Source organism: Erythrolamprus reginae, chromosome 3, assembly GCF_031021105.1.
Source record: "Erythrolamprus reginae isolate rEryReg1 chromosome 3, rEryReg1.hap1, whole genome shotgun sequence".
In the NCBI taxonomy this organism is placed as follows: Eukaryota; Metazoa; Chordata; class Lepidosauria; order Squamata; family Dipsadidae; genus Erythrolamprus; species Erythrolamprus reginae.
Window position 1 is genome coordinate 239,763,179 of NC_091952.1, and position 16,135 is coordinate 239,779,313.

At 39.5% G+C, this 16,135-nt stretch overlaps 1 protein-coding gene across 3 annotated transcripts in view; it reads right to left on the bottom strand.

The window, feature by feature from the left end:
* ENPP2 (ectonucleotide pyrophosphatase/phosphodiesterase 2) overlaps window positions 1-16,135 on the bottom strand; it is a 119,799-nt gene that overhangs the window by 52,323 nt on the left and 51,341 nt on the right. For all 3 annotated transcript variants that reach the window (XM_070748236.1, XM_070748237.1, XM_070748235.1), the window contains exons 3-8: window positions 13,812-13,967; window positions 12,043-12,168; window positions 7,981-8,041; window positions 4,615-4,712; window positions 2,464-2,543; window positions 1,712-1,831 (exon numbers count right to left, since the gene is read on the bottom strand). In XM_070748236.1, coding sequence (XP_070604337.1) covers window positions 1,712-1,831; window positions 2,464-2,543; window positions 4,615-4,712; window positions 7,981-8,041; window positions 12,043-12,168; window positions 13,812-13,967 — 641 coding nt within the window. The remainder of the gene's footprint in view (window positions 1-1,711; window positions 1,832-2,463; window positions 2,544-4,614; window positions 4,713-7,980; window positions 8,042-12,042; window positions 12,169-13,811; window positions 13,968-16,135) is intronic.

A 16,135-nucleotide genomic window follows, 5' to 3' on the forward strand; every position in this document is an offset into this window, starting at 1 on the left:
ATTGAATACTTTGTTCTGTACAAAGTTGAATGTGCACAACAGCAGGTGAAATTGATTGTCAATCAGTGTTGCTTCCTAAGTGGACAATTTGATTTCACAGAAGTTTGATTTACTTGGAGTTATATTGTGTTGTTTAAGTGTTCCCTTTATATGTTTTTGGAGCAGTGTATGTAAAATGAAGCTCAAGGAGTCTCAAGTTATTTTCAATCTGAGAGGATCAGAGGATCTCCTTATTAAAAGGGACTAAGTAAGAATCCTTACTGAAAAGACCTGATTGAATAGAAAAAATAATAACAATGTCAACAGAAATAGCTTGAATAAAGCTATCTAAAGTAGCTATCCCAAATTATTGGTAGGATAATTATGTATCTATAAACAATATTTAACAACTGGTAGAGATGCTTATCAGTAATGATCTGAAGGGATTCTTGATTGCCAACGGGCATAGGGGCCGTGAGTGGTGAGATTGTGCCCGGCAGATACCATGTATGATTGAGTTGGATGAATGTGCATGATTGTATATGGGGTTTTTAATATTTTTAGTAATTTGTATAATTTTTATAGTCATTTAGATTTATTTACATATTGTTCCATTTATAATGTTGTATGCCGCCCTGTGTCGCCTCGAGAAGGGCAACATAGAAATCTAATAAATGAATGAATGAGTGAGTGAGTGAGTGAGTGAGTGAGTAAATAAATAAATAAATAAATAAATAAATAAATAAATAAATAAATAAATAAATAAATAAATAAATAAATTTTAAAAAAAAGAATCCTATTTAATATGCAGCTTCCCTACTTGGTCTGTCCAAAACTGACAAATTCAGTTGAAGACAAATCCTGCAGTTTCCACGCAAATGCCCTTTGTAAATGTGTGTATTTTAATGAATTCCTTTAATGAATAGTCAAGGGCTGTTTTCAAAGCAGTTTCATAAATTTAGAAAAAGACATGGCTGTTTTAACCATTCACAGTTTTCACATAATCTGGGGCGGGGGTGTCAAACTTGCGGTCTGCAGGCCAGATGCGTCATGCGCTGGCCATGGCCACCCAGGTTTAGCAAAGACAAAAAAAGTTGTAATGGGTCAAATGATGGCAACATATATTTGCGAGGTTGAGACCCATGATCTAGGCCAGTGATGGCGAACCTATGGCATGGGTGCCACAGCTGGCATATGGAGCCATATCTGTTGGCATGTGTGTGCCGGCAAGCTGATTTTTCGGCTTGCACAGAGGCTCTGGGAGGGCGTTTTTGGCTTCCAGAGAGCCTCTGGGGGGATAGTGGAGGGCATACCCTCTCCCAGCTCCAAGGAAGCCTTTGGAGTTTGGGGAGAGCAAAAAATGAGCCTACTGGGCCCACCAGAAGTTGGGAAACAGGCCATTTCCAGTCTCCAGAGGGCCTCCAGAGGCAGGGGAGGCTGTTTTCACCCTCCCCAGGCATTGAATTATGGGTGTGGGCACTCAAGCATGCACAATAGTGGGCCCTACCACGCTTTTTTGGCACCCAAGGGGAAAAAATTTGCTTTCACTGATCTAGGGTATATATGTAGTTGCCATGTTTCAAAAATGAGTAGGGCCAAGACAAAACAAAGAGAGAAAATTAACATTGATTGAATAAACTATTGACTGAAATGAATTGCATGTAAAAGAATGAAAGCAACAACTATGAGATTTAACCATAATGGACCAAGGTCAAATAAAACTGATACTTACTGGTTGACCACCCCACCATCGGTGATTGAATTTCTCTCTTCCCCGAAGGTTAAAAATAGCATCAAAAACAGGGTCATACATTGAATTTCCAATTATTCCATGAGATTCAGGGTACAGTCCCTTTGAACAAAAGTAAATTAGTTAATCGGATCAGCAGATCACTTTTTATTGCCTAGAATTCTTAATATCTATTTTATATTATTGCTGTCTTTGTTTTCTGTCTAAACTTGCTACTGAAGTTTCCACTTACAAAGATAATTCTGTTCTGCTACTTGAGCTTTGGTTGTTTTCTTTCAGGCATTTCATTACCAAACTAGGTGATATCATCAGTGCTATCAGATAATGAAAGCACCAAAGACCCCACAGTTCAATCTTGAACTACAAACATTTTCTTCTAAAGATTGTTCTGACAAAATTCTCCAAGACTGAACTCTCCAGATTTGGGATTTCAGATCCATAATCAGCAGTCAACATGAATAGGATGGAGCTAAAGATACACTATATTTGGGGATACCACTATGGAGCAACTTTAAGCCAAGAGTTTGTCTCTTCTCAACTCTTCCTAGATGACATAATCTTGATTATTTCACTGCCCCATGAATACAAATGACCATCCTCAAATTAATGAGCTGTTTTCCTCCAGTTCAATGGTAATATATTCCAGAGTCTCAATGTCCCAGCCATGCTAATACTTAAGAAGTATTTTTAAATATACTATATTTTATGTATACATGTAGAAGAAGAAAACTTACAGTTGCCAGAGTGTATAAATTTGGGAAGGTTTTGGTTGGATAAACAGGTCTCATGTAGGGGGCATGGGTTCCACAGGATCCTGAAAACAATATGGGCCACTGAAAACATATTCACAGACATATATTTGGACAAAATATAAAGATGGGCATATTACATTTGCTTTGAAGAGAGGAAGGCTTTTATGGCATTCCTCACAAAGATGTCAATAGCACATTGAACTGTTGACAAATTCCATTTTATGTATGCCACTTGCTTTGAACCACACAGCACTAAGTATGACATTTTTCACAAGCACTAAACAAAAGCATGCAAAAATTTGAATTATAGTTGGATTGTTTATATACCGTATTTTTTGAGTATAAGACACATCTTTTTTCCCTAAAAGAGGCTGAAAATATGGGTGTGTTTTATATTTTGAATGTTTTCGAAGCTTTTTCCCCCAGCCCTAACAAGGTACTAACGATCTTCCCGGCTTGCAGTCTTTTTCATTGCTACTCCCTCCAAAGAATGTTTTTTCCAGCCCTACGTATTTGCAGGCTTTTTTTCATTGCTCCTTTCTCCAAAGACAGATTTTTTCCAGCCCTAATGAGGTGCTAACAATCTTCCCAGCTTGCAGTCTTTTTCATTGCTACTCCCTCCAAAGAGGGTTTTTTTCCCCCAGCCCTAACTCTTTGCCGGCATTTTTTTCGCTGCTGCTTGCTCCGAAGGTTTTTTTAAGCTCTAACCAGGGGATAAAATAATGTGCTGAACCTGACTAGATTAAGGACGCTAGCCAGATGAATACCTGGTAGCTAGATTCCCCCCCCCCCCATTTTCCTCCCCCCAAACTAAGGTGTGTCTTATACTCCAAAATATATGGTATACATATACACATGAATATACTCATATACACATATATGTACATCTATCTACCTACCACCTACCTACCTACATCTGTCTGTCTGTCTGTCTGTCTGTCTGTCTGTCTGTCTGTCTGTCTGTCTGTCTATCTATCTATCTATCTATCTATGGAGAGGACAGCATACACATCTAATAAATTACTATTATTATTAATTATCTATCTATCTATCTATCTATCTATCTATCTATCTATCTATGGAGAGGACAGCATACACATCTAATAAATTACTATTATTATTATTAATTATCTATCTATCTATCTATGGAGAGGGCAGCATACACATCTAATAAATTACTATTATTAATTATTATCTATCTATCTAGCTATCTATCAATTTTATCTATTAATTTACTTCTTGGTAAACACCTCTCAAGTTGCAAATTTTCATCCTATGCTAACCTGATGTGTATGCAAAATAGAACATTTCTTCCATTCCATTGATCACACAGACAGCCAGACATTTAGATTGGATTTGGCATTTTTATTCACCTATCAGGTCCTTGCCAAGGAGTTCAGATAGGCAGTTACATCAAGGTGTTAAAGGTATTGTCACAGAATGTATATATATATATATATATATAAACCTTTATTACAGTCAAAGACCATCAATATAATAAAAACAGAACATCCAAGAACAGTTTCACATTCTTAGAATCTAAACATTTTAGTATCTCTTTGATCCTAGTAGCAGATTCTTGGGTGATAAATGTAGTCCTTGACTTACAGCAGTTCGTTGACCACCCAAAGTTGGTCGTCACCCAAGTCAACAAAGACATGCTAGGTGTTCAGGTTCTTGGACATCTGGAGACAAATGACTTATAGGATTCATGACTTTTGGCTGACCAACTAAAATTGACCCATTGTAAATATACCAAAGATGTACATATCTCGCCATGATGAAGGCACACATTTGCGATGAATCCCCACTGGTGCTCTGCAGAATCTGGCCACCTGTGCTGTAATTATGGCCTGTTCATCTTTAAGCAGCCACTGGGAGACTGAGTGGCCAGGATACCTTGCAATTAATGGCAAAATATGTTTTTTCCTAATGTCTGTATAAAAGGAGCATCTCAGGAGCATATGTCCCTCAATCTCCACCTCTCCTGAGTCGCAAGGGCAAAGTCTTCTTTGTACTTGCCCTTTTTATTGAATGAGTTCAAACAAAGTTAACCCACCCAAACCAGCAGAGGTCATGGTCAGACAAGAGCTTCACCATTCTGAGATACACTGTTCATGCACGCCCACTTACTTAGCTTCTCAATATTGCGCATCACTTTTTCACCTTTCTTCATGTACGATGCACGGAAGCCATCCACAGAGAAAATGATCAGCGGAGGGTGACTAAAACTAAAGAATAAAGTTAATTAAATAGGAACCGAGGTGGCACAGCAGGTAGAGTGCAGTATTGCAGGCCACTAAAGCTGACTGTAGATCTGCAGGTCAGCAGTTCAAATCTCTTTGGATGGATTCAGAACTGGTTTTGAATGACTGTTCTGAGTGAGTGAATTTCTGTGGCTCCCGGTCAAATGGGACAGAAGTACTGAATGGCTTACTGGCAGTTAATGGTAGAACTTGGATGAGAAGTTAGAAGGTAGAATGATAAATGTCCAACAAAGAGCCTGGGTGGCACAGCAGGTAGAGTGTTGTACTGCAGGCCACTGAAGCTGACTGTAGTTCTGTAGGTCAGCAGTTCAAATCTCACCACTGGCTCAAGGTTGACTCAGCCTTCCATCCTTCCGAGGTGGGTAAAATGAGGACCCGGATTGTGGGGGCAATATGCTGGCTCTGTTAAAAAGTGCTATTGCTAACATGTTGTAAGCCGCCCTGAGTCTAAGGAGAAGGACAGCATAAAAAAAAAAAAAAGGAATACAATCGAATTTAGTAAACCAGTAGAACAGACTGCAGTAAAGAGCATGTAAAGGAGAACAAATGCAATCCAATTTAGCAAAAGTTTTTAAAAGGTTCCTAGGTATTTTCATCTGGGATACAGATGATACACACTCCCAAGAAAAAAGTAAAATGGTTATGGACACTCTAAAATCATTTATTCCATGGTTTAGGACAGTTTTTTCTCATCTCCTTCAAGGAGTATTTTACTGCATAACCTCCAGCTATTTTCTTTCTCTGGCTATTTTTGTTTTTGATATTGTTTGAATTTACCTCTTTGTTACTTTTGTCTGTTTTATATTTGTTTATGTTGTAAAGTGGAGGAGGTTACAGGCACTATAAAATAAGCAAAACAAATAAAAAACACAGGGAGGCTAACTTGACAATTATAGGAGGTCAGATCTTAGACTATATAAGATCTTATTAGAAGCAGATTTGAAAGCAGTTTTGGAATAATGATGAAATAAAAATGCTTAAAATTCCTGAAATAAGAGAGAGATACTTAATAAACGTCTTTTCAAAGCTCAATACTTTTTTTTTAAGTATTACTGGTGACATTTTTATTTGAATCTGTATGTATTCTGACACTTTGTTGTTTAATCTGCAAATTTTAACATTCACAGTGCATAAATCACAAAGATGAATACTTGATGCAACATTTAAAAAAAGACTGCATCCAAAAACATGGACTCAATTATAATCAGTAACCATATAATTATTTCCATTTCTTGATCTGTCTGTCTAAATAATTTCCAGTTAGTTCCACTTTAATGGGTATTAATCTTAATAACATGAGATTATTAGAACAGAGTAAGCATTTAAAGTGGAACCACAGCAAACTTAATGGATGGCATTTTAATGACTCTGCTTTCAACTGTATTGTATTCTTCAAACTATATTGAAGAATATGATCCAAATAGACAGGATGTTTTTCTAAGGAGCACACAGAACACATTTTCCATTGTGCAGCTGTGTTGCATTGTTGCATTGCATTGAGCCTTAATGGTGCAGTGGTTAGAGTACAGTACTGTAAGCTACTTCTGCTGATTACCGGCTGCCAGCAGTTTGGCAGATCAAATCTCAGTAGGCTCAAGGTTGACTCAGCCTTCCAAGGTCAGTAAAATGAGGACCCAGATTTTGGGGGGCAAGATGCTGACTCTATGTAAACTGCTTAAAGAGGGCTGTAAAGCACTGTGAAGTGGTATATAAGTCTAAATGCTATTGCTATGTTCATGTAATTTAATGGGGAGTCCAACTATTCTTTTCATTTGCAACACACCTGGGCTTATTAAACATTTCCTTCCTTCCATCCTATCTCCCCACACGCACATATATGACTGCACACTTAAGGAGAGAAAAACAGAACACCTCTACTTTTTTGATAATAGCAATGGGAGCTGACCATCTGAAAACATTGTGAGCTTTATTTTATATTTATATCCCATCACTGAAGCATTTTGGGTACCCACCAATTCTATAACAGCATTTCAACTTTGTTAGGAGAATTTAGAACCAAACAAATGGTCAATGAGCTGCAAATAACAGACTTACCGTCTTTAACTAGATTGAGGTTGTAAAATGTTAGTCCTTGACTTACAACCCCAATTGAGTCCCAAATTTCCACTGATAAGCAAGACAGTTGTTATGAGAGCTGTGACTTGACATGACACTATTTTTTGCCACAGTTGTTAAGCAATTGTTAAGCGAACCATGCAGTTGTTAAATAAATCTGGTTTCCACCCAGCTGACTTGGCTTGTTGGAAGTCAATTTGTTACAAATGGTGATCACCTGACTTTGGGATATTTGCAACTATCATAAATACATGCCATTTGCCAAGGGACTGAATTTTGATCATGGAATCGCGGGGATGCTACAATCATTGTAATGTGAAAATCGGTCATAAGCAGCATTGGGTTCCTACCGGTACGGGGCCACGCTGTAGTTCCAGTAGGAAAAATGAAGCCGCGCACACAGGAAGCAAAATCTCATAAGGAAATGCATGCGTGAGATTTCTGCCTGATATTTTTTTTGCCTGTGTGCGTGCGTGGAAGCAGAAAAAAAATTGAAATCTCACTTGCGCAAGCGTCCCCTTACAAAATTTTGCTTCTTGAGCATGCGTGGCAGGGTCGGAGAACTCTACCGGAAGCGCACCAGTAGCGGCCATAAATGGAATCTGCCCCAGGTCTTAAGTCACTTTTTTCAGTGATGTTGTAACTTACAACAGTCATTGAACAAACGGTTGTTAAGTCAACTAGCTAGTGCATTTGGCCCTGGACACAGAAGTCCTCTGGTCTTTTGATCAGCATGCCTTGCTTCTTTTTGAGCTAGACATCAACTTTTGAAAGGATATAAATATCCTATCCAAACTTAGGAGTGGTGCGGTGGCCTAGAGGTGTAGCTCTCGCCTCCCAATCAGGAGGCTGTGAGTTCGATCCTAGGTAGAGGCAGTTATTTCTCTCTCTTCTGAACAAAACTCTCAATCCGGCCATTAAAACACTCTGCTAGTTCCATTCAGTTGCCCAGACTCCACCGTGCAAGGGATCGTGGGGTTGTTAAATGAAGATGGTGATGATAAACATATTTAATTTCATACTAATTTCTGTGGATCAGACATTCCAATGTTAAAGAAGTCACACAACATACAACTAATTTGGCAACCAGGGGATGCCAAAACAGGTTTTTGTTTTTTAAAAAAAATCAAGTAAATAGATATAGAGAACAATTTACCCTGCTGGGCATTCTTGAGTCCGGATATCCTCACAATCATCCATGACCCAGGGAGTATCGCCTAAAAGAAAACACATGTAATGTGAAGTTGGGTTAGGTTTCAACTAAGTCCTACCCTGTGCATTACAATTGCCTAGATTTATTCTCAAGTATACAGACATTGGATTGCAACAGCAGCACTCCTCTGCTTTCCTTATATTTGCTCAAGTATACCTTACGCAACTAGACTTACAATACTAGGTTTAGAAATCTTAGAACTACGTCGCCTTAAACATGACCTGAGCATAGGCCATAAAATCATTTGCTACAACGTCCTCCCTGTCAATGACTACTTCAGCTTCAACCACAACAACACACGAGCACATAACAGATACAAACTTAAAGTAAACTGCACCAACTGAAGGAAATACTACCTTAGTAACTGAGTAGTTGATGCATGGAACTCACTAACAGACTCTGTAGTATCATCACCTAAGCCCCAAAACTTTACCCTTAAACTATCCACTGTTGACCTCTCCTGATTCCTAAGAGGTCAGTAAGGGGCGTGCATTAAGTGCACCAGCCTGTCTTCCATCCCCTGTTCTAATGTTTCTTTTTTTACTAGTATCATGTATATGAATATTATATTATATTATATTAATTTATTTATTAGATTAGTATGCCGCCCCTCTCCACAGACTCCACCAATATGTACTTGACAAAACAAACAAATAATAAATAAATAAATAAATCCCAATGTGGTATCTGGAGATGACCATGTACATACCAGCAAATTTGTTGATGATTACAAGTTTCCTCCCTACCTAATTTTTAAAGTTTATTTTCGTTTTTGTTTTTTAAAAAAATAATTGGAAATAAGGATGCCAAAAAGTCAAATGCCAGTTTCAAACCAAGCTGGCATTTCTAGCGATGCTTCTGGATTCCAAAAAGGTTGAAGGTGCGGTCTGATGGTTAATGTCAGGCAAAAAGAATAGCATTTAGCATTTAGACTTATACAGTGGTACCTCGAGATAAGAGTTTAATTCGTTCCGGACCTGCGCTCTTAAGTCGAGCAGCTCTTATCTCGAACGACTTTTCCCCATAGGAATTAATGTAAATAATTTTAATTGGTTCCAGCCCTCAAAAAACTCACAAAGTTAGTCTAAATTATGCAAAAAGACATGTTTTTAATGAAGAAATGTACATGTACATATACATATAAATGAATAATGAAGTTTCTTTCACTTAACTTGTAAACTTTCTTAAACTTTTAAATTTACATATGTTCAACTTCTCTGCCACCCAATCCTGTAGGACAGAGGTCCCCAACCCTTTTTGCACCAGGGACCGGCTTTAAGCGATCAAGAGAGGAATGGGTGAATGAATGGACAGAGGGTGGGAAGGAAGGAAGGAAAGAGGGAAGGGACAGGAACAGAGGAAGGAAGCAAGGAAACTTATGAAATGGGAGAGTAAGAGAGGAATGAGTGAAGGGAGGGAGGGAAGAAGGTGGGAAGGAGAAAGAAAAGAAGAAATAGAGGAAGGGAAGGTAAAAGAGAGAAAGAAAAAGAGCAAGCAAGCAAGCAAGCAAGCAAGCAAGCAAGCAAGAAAGAAAGAAAGAAAGAAAGAAAGAAAGAAAGAAAGGGGGAAGGGACAGGAACAGAGGAAGGAAGCAAGGAAACTTATGAAAGGGGAGAGTAAGAGAGGAATGAGTGAAGGGAGGGAGGGAGGGAGGGAAGAAGGTGGGAAGGAGAAAGAAAAGAAGAAATAGAGGAAGGGAAGGTAAAAGAGAGAAAGAAAAAGAGCAAGAAAAAGAAAGCAATAATAATAATAATAATAATAATAATAATAATAATAATAATAATAATTCCCAGAATTCCTCCACCAATCATGCTACTTTAGGAATGGGAATTGAAGTCTATAAGCCTTAATCTTGCCAGGTTTGAAGACCCTTGCACTTCTAACGCTTAACTCAGGGATCTTCAAACTTGATGGTTTTAAGATTAGTGGACTTCAACCCTCAGAATTCCAAAACAAGGATTCTGGCGCCACCTAGTGGACGCTCGGCTCGTATCCCGAATTTGAGCTCGTAACTTGAACAGAAATGTCTCTTCCTTCCTAGCTCGTATCTGGAAATGCTCGTATGTAGAGCAGCTCGTATCTTGAAGTACCACTGTATACCACTTCATAGTGCTTTTACAGCCCTCTCTAAGCGGTTTACAGAATCAGCATATTGCTGATTATTAATGCCACTCTGAAGCAAATTCTAGGAGCAGAACAACCATCCTGATGTCTACCTCATCCTTGCCTTTTAATGCTACAGTTTCCAATACCTTGTCTGAAGAGATCAGTGTTGCAAGATGCAAACCTGACCCTTGATGACGTCAATTACGGAAAATAAAATCCTCAACTCTCTCCACTTAATAGCAAGCACAAATGCAAAACAAACTCCCAAAGTTAATATTACCAGTGGAAACAACTTTTGAAGGGGTAGCTATGTTTGTTGGTTGCAGCCCGGACAGAGAAAGCCTTGTGGCACTTACAGACTGACAGATTTGTTATGACACAAACTGTCATGGAGCAACTTTTATGGAGCCACAGCCATGTTTTGTTTTTAGCAACAGAAGTCTGATTTTGCATTGATAGATGGGACGCGGAACAGAAATTTGAATTAGTGGGGTTAGGAAGAAGGCACCTTTCTGAATTCAAGTAAGAGACAAAAATAGATGTATTTGCAACCTTTTTTTAAAAAGAGATAAAGTTCAAAAGATATTCAGTAGTAGAACATTGACTATTTCAAAATGAAAGAGCTTGGCTTGCAGAACAAGCAATTAAAATGCTCAGGCAATGTTTAAAGAGTAATGTTTGGAGACCTTTTCATGTGGCCCTTGAATAGGAGAAACAAGTGAAGAGAACATACATAATTTCCTCTGAAATAGTGTGTTATTTTAATGAACAGCCAGCTTGGTCCATTGGTTAAAGCAGGGGTCTTCAAACTTGGCATCTTTAAGACTTGTGGACTTCAACTCCCAGAATTCTCCAGCCAGCATAGCTGACTGGAGAATTCTGGGAATTGAAGTCCACAAGTCTTAAAAGTTGCCAGGTTTGAAGACCTCTGGGTTAAAGTGTTGAATTAGGAAAAAAAGGGGGACTAAGTTCTAATCCTGGCTTAGACATGGAAACCAATTTGGGTGATTCAGGGTTAGTCGCTTTCTATCCACCCTAGACATTTCTGAAAATATTGCCATCAAATCTGCATGGAGCCATTCATTTTCCTTTTGGTTAGGGACAAATTATGGAATCCTTCCTCTACTCCATCAATTTCACAGGAAAGACTCTTGGCAAAAAAATAAATAACCAAGATTGAGAAATTTAACCCATAAATAGCAATAGAAAAACTATTTTGGTGGCAAAAAATCTGATACTACAGACTCCTTAGGGCAGCGCATTGGCTCAGTGGTTAAGATGCTGGGTTTTTTAGCTAGGAAGCTGACAGCCCAGGTTTGAGACCCATGAATCCAGTGGTGAAATGCAGCTGAATCTCATTATGTCCCTTTTTTAACCCTCTGCGCATGCGCAAAAGACTCTACATATGTGTGGAGGAGGCGCATGCAAGGTAAGTTTGGGTTCGAGTGGCCCCGAGAAGCCCCGCCGCCTGGTTGTCGCCTTTTGAAACAGCCGGGGGGCTTCTCGGCATCCTCCCAAACCTGAACGCCAAACTTCCGGGTTCGGCGTTCGGGAGGCCGCCAAGAAGCCCCCCAGCTGTTTCAAAAGGCGACAGCCGGGCGGCGGGGCTTCTCGGCGGCCACCTGAACCCGAACCCGAACTTTTGCCGAACTTCTGGGTTCGGCATTGGGAGAACGCTGAGAAGCGCCCGGCTGTCTCAAAAGGTGACAGCCGGGCGGCGGTGGGTTTTTGTGAGTTTTTTTCTTGCACGCATTAATTCATTTTACATTTTTTCCTATGGGAAACAATGTTTCATCTTACAAACTTTTCACCTTATGAACCTCCTACGGAAAACCAATTAAGTTCGTAAGACGAGGTATTACTGTATAGGAAGAAGAAAGAATGCGAAGAAATAAATACCTTTGCAAACCACTTGGTAGTTACTACAGCAGTCTCCTCTTGCTAAACAGTCTTCTGAACAGTGACAGGCATGATCTTCATTCCTGGTCTCTCCACAGCGCTCTTTGGTACATTCCCAACCACCAGCTGGTGTCATTCCAAGGGCAGAAATGTTTTTAAAACAAAAGCAGCATAATTTGAGGCAACCAAGTGGCATTATAATCATTCAGTATCATCCAATACATTCTCTGAAGTTGGTTAGGAACAATTCTTAAAAGGCAGCACAGAAAAAAAGGGCAGATCTACCAAGTTTACTTTCTTAGAATATCTGCTTAATGATCATAGCATTGAAATACACCATCCTATGAGATTTGGAAATAATTTTACAAATGGGTGGAAAAGAGGAAGCAGAAATAAAGCTGTATATAGAGAAATTATGTTTAAAACATAGAAATATATAATATAAATCTTTGGGAAATTTTATGATTGGGTTGAAAATAAAAATAATACATAAATAAAATAGTTAATGTTAGGCAAATTTAATGTAAAAGTAATACAGAAATGAGAAATAGAATTGATAGAATCTGGGTGACAGAAAGAGAAAAGGAGGCAGCATTGGTTAAATATATAACACGTGTTTTAAAGCTAAATTAAAAATAGTTTTGAAATGGAATTTAAGACTTAAGAAATAGAGTACTAGAACTGAAAAATGAAGAAAACTGTTTAGACTATTGTTTTTTAAGTTATAATTAGATATAGCTTTTTTACTTTAGATCAGTGGTTCTCAATTTTTCTAATGTCACGACCCCTTAATACAGTTCCTCAAGTTGTGGTGACCCCCAACCATAAGTCTAGTGGCAATTCTCCCAACAGAACTTTAACCTGATTGGCAGGAAGGTCAGAGGGACACCTCCACTATAAACGCCTGATTGGTCAGATTGTAAAAAGGTCCAAGGCGCCATAATAGAAGCTTTCGTTCCTAACACCATGAAAAATTTGGTTCTTTGATCTCCAAGGATGAGAACCACTGCTTTAGATAGAATGAATAATTGAGATTTAGGATTTTTTATTATTTTATATAAAAGGGACTCTATAAGTATGCTATTATTCATTGAATATATATGTGTTGTTTTACAGTAATCCCTCGTTTTTTGTGGGGAATGCGTTCCAAGACCACCAGTGAAAAACGAATTTCCGTGAAGTAGAGGAAAGATAGTTTTTTATGTATTGAACGAGTATTTGGACTTTTAAAACCCACCCTTTGCATTAAACAGCCATTCTATAATGTTTCTCAGCTGGAACTACATGTGATATCCTACCAGTGTCTTTAATAGAGTATAGTAGTACTGTAGAAGAATTTTATGAATTTTAATGGATTTAAAATTTTCAATGGATTTAATGGATTTAAGCCCGCTTTGAAAACCCATGAAGTAATGAATTCTCAAAAGGTGAACGGCAAAGTAGCGAGGGATTATTGTATATTTATGGTTTTATGGTGGAGAACTTTTTTTAAAAAAATTATTAAAAACATTATAAACTATACTGCTCAAAAAAAGTTATTCCCCAATAGGTATCTTGTTTGAAACGCTTTAGCATTTGTGTTTCATGCTCATCCAGCAATGTCTAGGCAAAATGATTGCAGAGCACCGTTTTCACTTTCCCCAGCGCTCTTTGAAAAGGACCAACAGTCATGCAAACATAATTAAAAACACTGCTTGATAAAAACAGTCACGGCAATTTTTCGTTAGCATTCTTCTTTCTTTGGAGCAGAGACTTAAGTTGCGCCCTACCTGTCTTTAAACACAGTTCATCAAAGTCAACACAACAGCTGCTATAACTCTTGCACAGGTTGTCACAACGGCACTCTGGAGGAGAGGCTTCCTCAAGTTCAAAGCATCGGTTTTTGCAGGAGCCATGAGTACTGGTCATGGGGAAATCTGATAAGACTGAATATGAGAGACAGAAAGAGAGAGAGAGAAATACCGCACCATAAGTAAAGTCATTATTGGTTGATCAAAGGTTATTCAAAGGAGGTTAACCGCTCAACTGCTTCATCCAAGAAAAATAAAGTACAGTGATACCTTGTCTTACAAACTTAATTGGTTCCGGGACGAGGTTCTTAAGGTGAAAAGTTTGTAAGATGAAACAATGTTTCCCATAGGAATCAATGGAAAAGCGATTAATGCGTGCAAGCCCAAAATTCACCCCTTTTGCCAGCCGAAGCGCCCGTTTTTGTGCTGCTGGAATTCCCCTCAGGCTTCCCTCCATGGGAAACCCCACCTCTGGACTTCTGTGTTTTTGCGATGCTGCAAGGGAATCCCAGCAGGGGAATACCAGCATCGCAAAAACGGGCTCTTCACTGGCAACGGAAGTCTGGAGGTGGGGTTTCCCAGCAAAGGGAGCATCAGTGAAATAGCAGCATCGCAAAAACACCGAAGTCCTCAAAACCCCACCTCCGGACCTCTGTGTTTTGTGATGTTGTGATTTCACTGAGGCTCCCCTCGCTGGGAAACTCCACCTCCAAACTTCCGTTGCCAGCGAAGCGCCTGTTTTTGCACTGCTGGGATTTCCCTGCTGGGATTTCCCTGCAGCATCACAAAAACACGGAAGTCCGGAGGTGGGGTTTCCCATGGAGGAGAGCCTAAGGGGAATCCCAGCAGTGCAAAAACAGGTGCTTCGCTGGCAACAGAAATCCGGAGCTGGGGCATCCCAGTGACGGCAGTGGGTTTGTAAGGTGAAAATAGTTTGTAAGAAGAGGCAAAAAAATCTTAAGCCCCGGGTTTGTATTTCGGAAAGTTTGTATGATGAGGCGTTTGTAAGACGAGGTATCACTGTATATGGTAGAGAGAGCTAAGAGATAGATGCAAGGGGGGGAAATCATCAAATAAGGAGTAGATGTATATCTCTGCAATCACTTTTCTTATCCTGGATTAACCTGCAATAAATCAAAGCTGCATATATTCTGTGCCAAAATAACATTCCGCATATTGCATGAAAAACCCACATTTTGACCAAAGTTATCCAAATTAAAGACTGCAGACTTTGGATATAAAATGAGTAGACTGTCAGAGAACTGAATTGAACATTATTTGGCCTAAAGGGGAGAAAAGACAGGACAGAATGTTACAGAAAGTGGGTGCCTTAGAGGAAAGACTCACATCAAATTGAGTTATTAAATATGATCCTAGAATGTAGGTCTTCAGTAAAATCAAAGGGCAAATCTATGCTTGCCTGAAGAAGCATGCCTGATTCCAAGTTGTTATTCCGTTCTTTAGTAGAATAATAGAATTGGAAGGGACTTTGGAGGTCTTCTAATCCAACCCCCTGCTCAAGCCAGAGACCCTATACACCAGTGATGGCAAACCTTTTTTTCCTCGGGTGCCGAAAAAGTGTGCCCGCATGCTGTCGCGCATGCGTGAGTGCCCACACCCATAATTCAATGCCTCAGGAGGTTGAAAAGAACTTCCCCCGCCCCCTGGAGGTCAGAAACAGCCTGTTTCCCAACTTGTGGTGGGCCCAGTAGGCTCATGTTTCGACCTCCCCAGGCTCCAAAGATTTCCCTGGAGCCGGAGGAAGGTAAAAAATGCCCCCCTCCTCTCCACGGAGGCTCTCTAGAAGCCAAATCACCCTCCCAGAGCCTCTGTGTGAGCCAAAAATCAGCTGGCCGGCATGCACATGCACGCTGGAGCTGAGCTAGGGCAATGGCTCATGTGCCGGCAGATATGGCTCTGTGTGGCACCGGTGCCATAGGTTTGCCATCACTGCTATATAGCATTGCAGACAAGTCTCTTCTTAAAAGCCCCCAGTGATGGAGCATCCACAGGTTTGGAAGGCAAGCCATTCCACTGGTTAATTGTTCTCACTGTTAGGTAATTTCTCCTTAGTAAATTGTTTCTTGTCTTGCATTCTGGTGCTTTGGAAAATAGGTTGACCCTACTGTGATGAGACACTTTCCCAAGGATATAGTTAAGGTGGGTGTACTTTTTCCCAGGAATATTGAGCACCGGATGCCATCTTTTAAAGAATATGTTCTGTTTTGACATGTAAAGATCATCTTCTAAGAGTCCTTCTCATTTTGTTCCCAAGGATTCCGCAAAGCAATTAAATTGGCCAC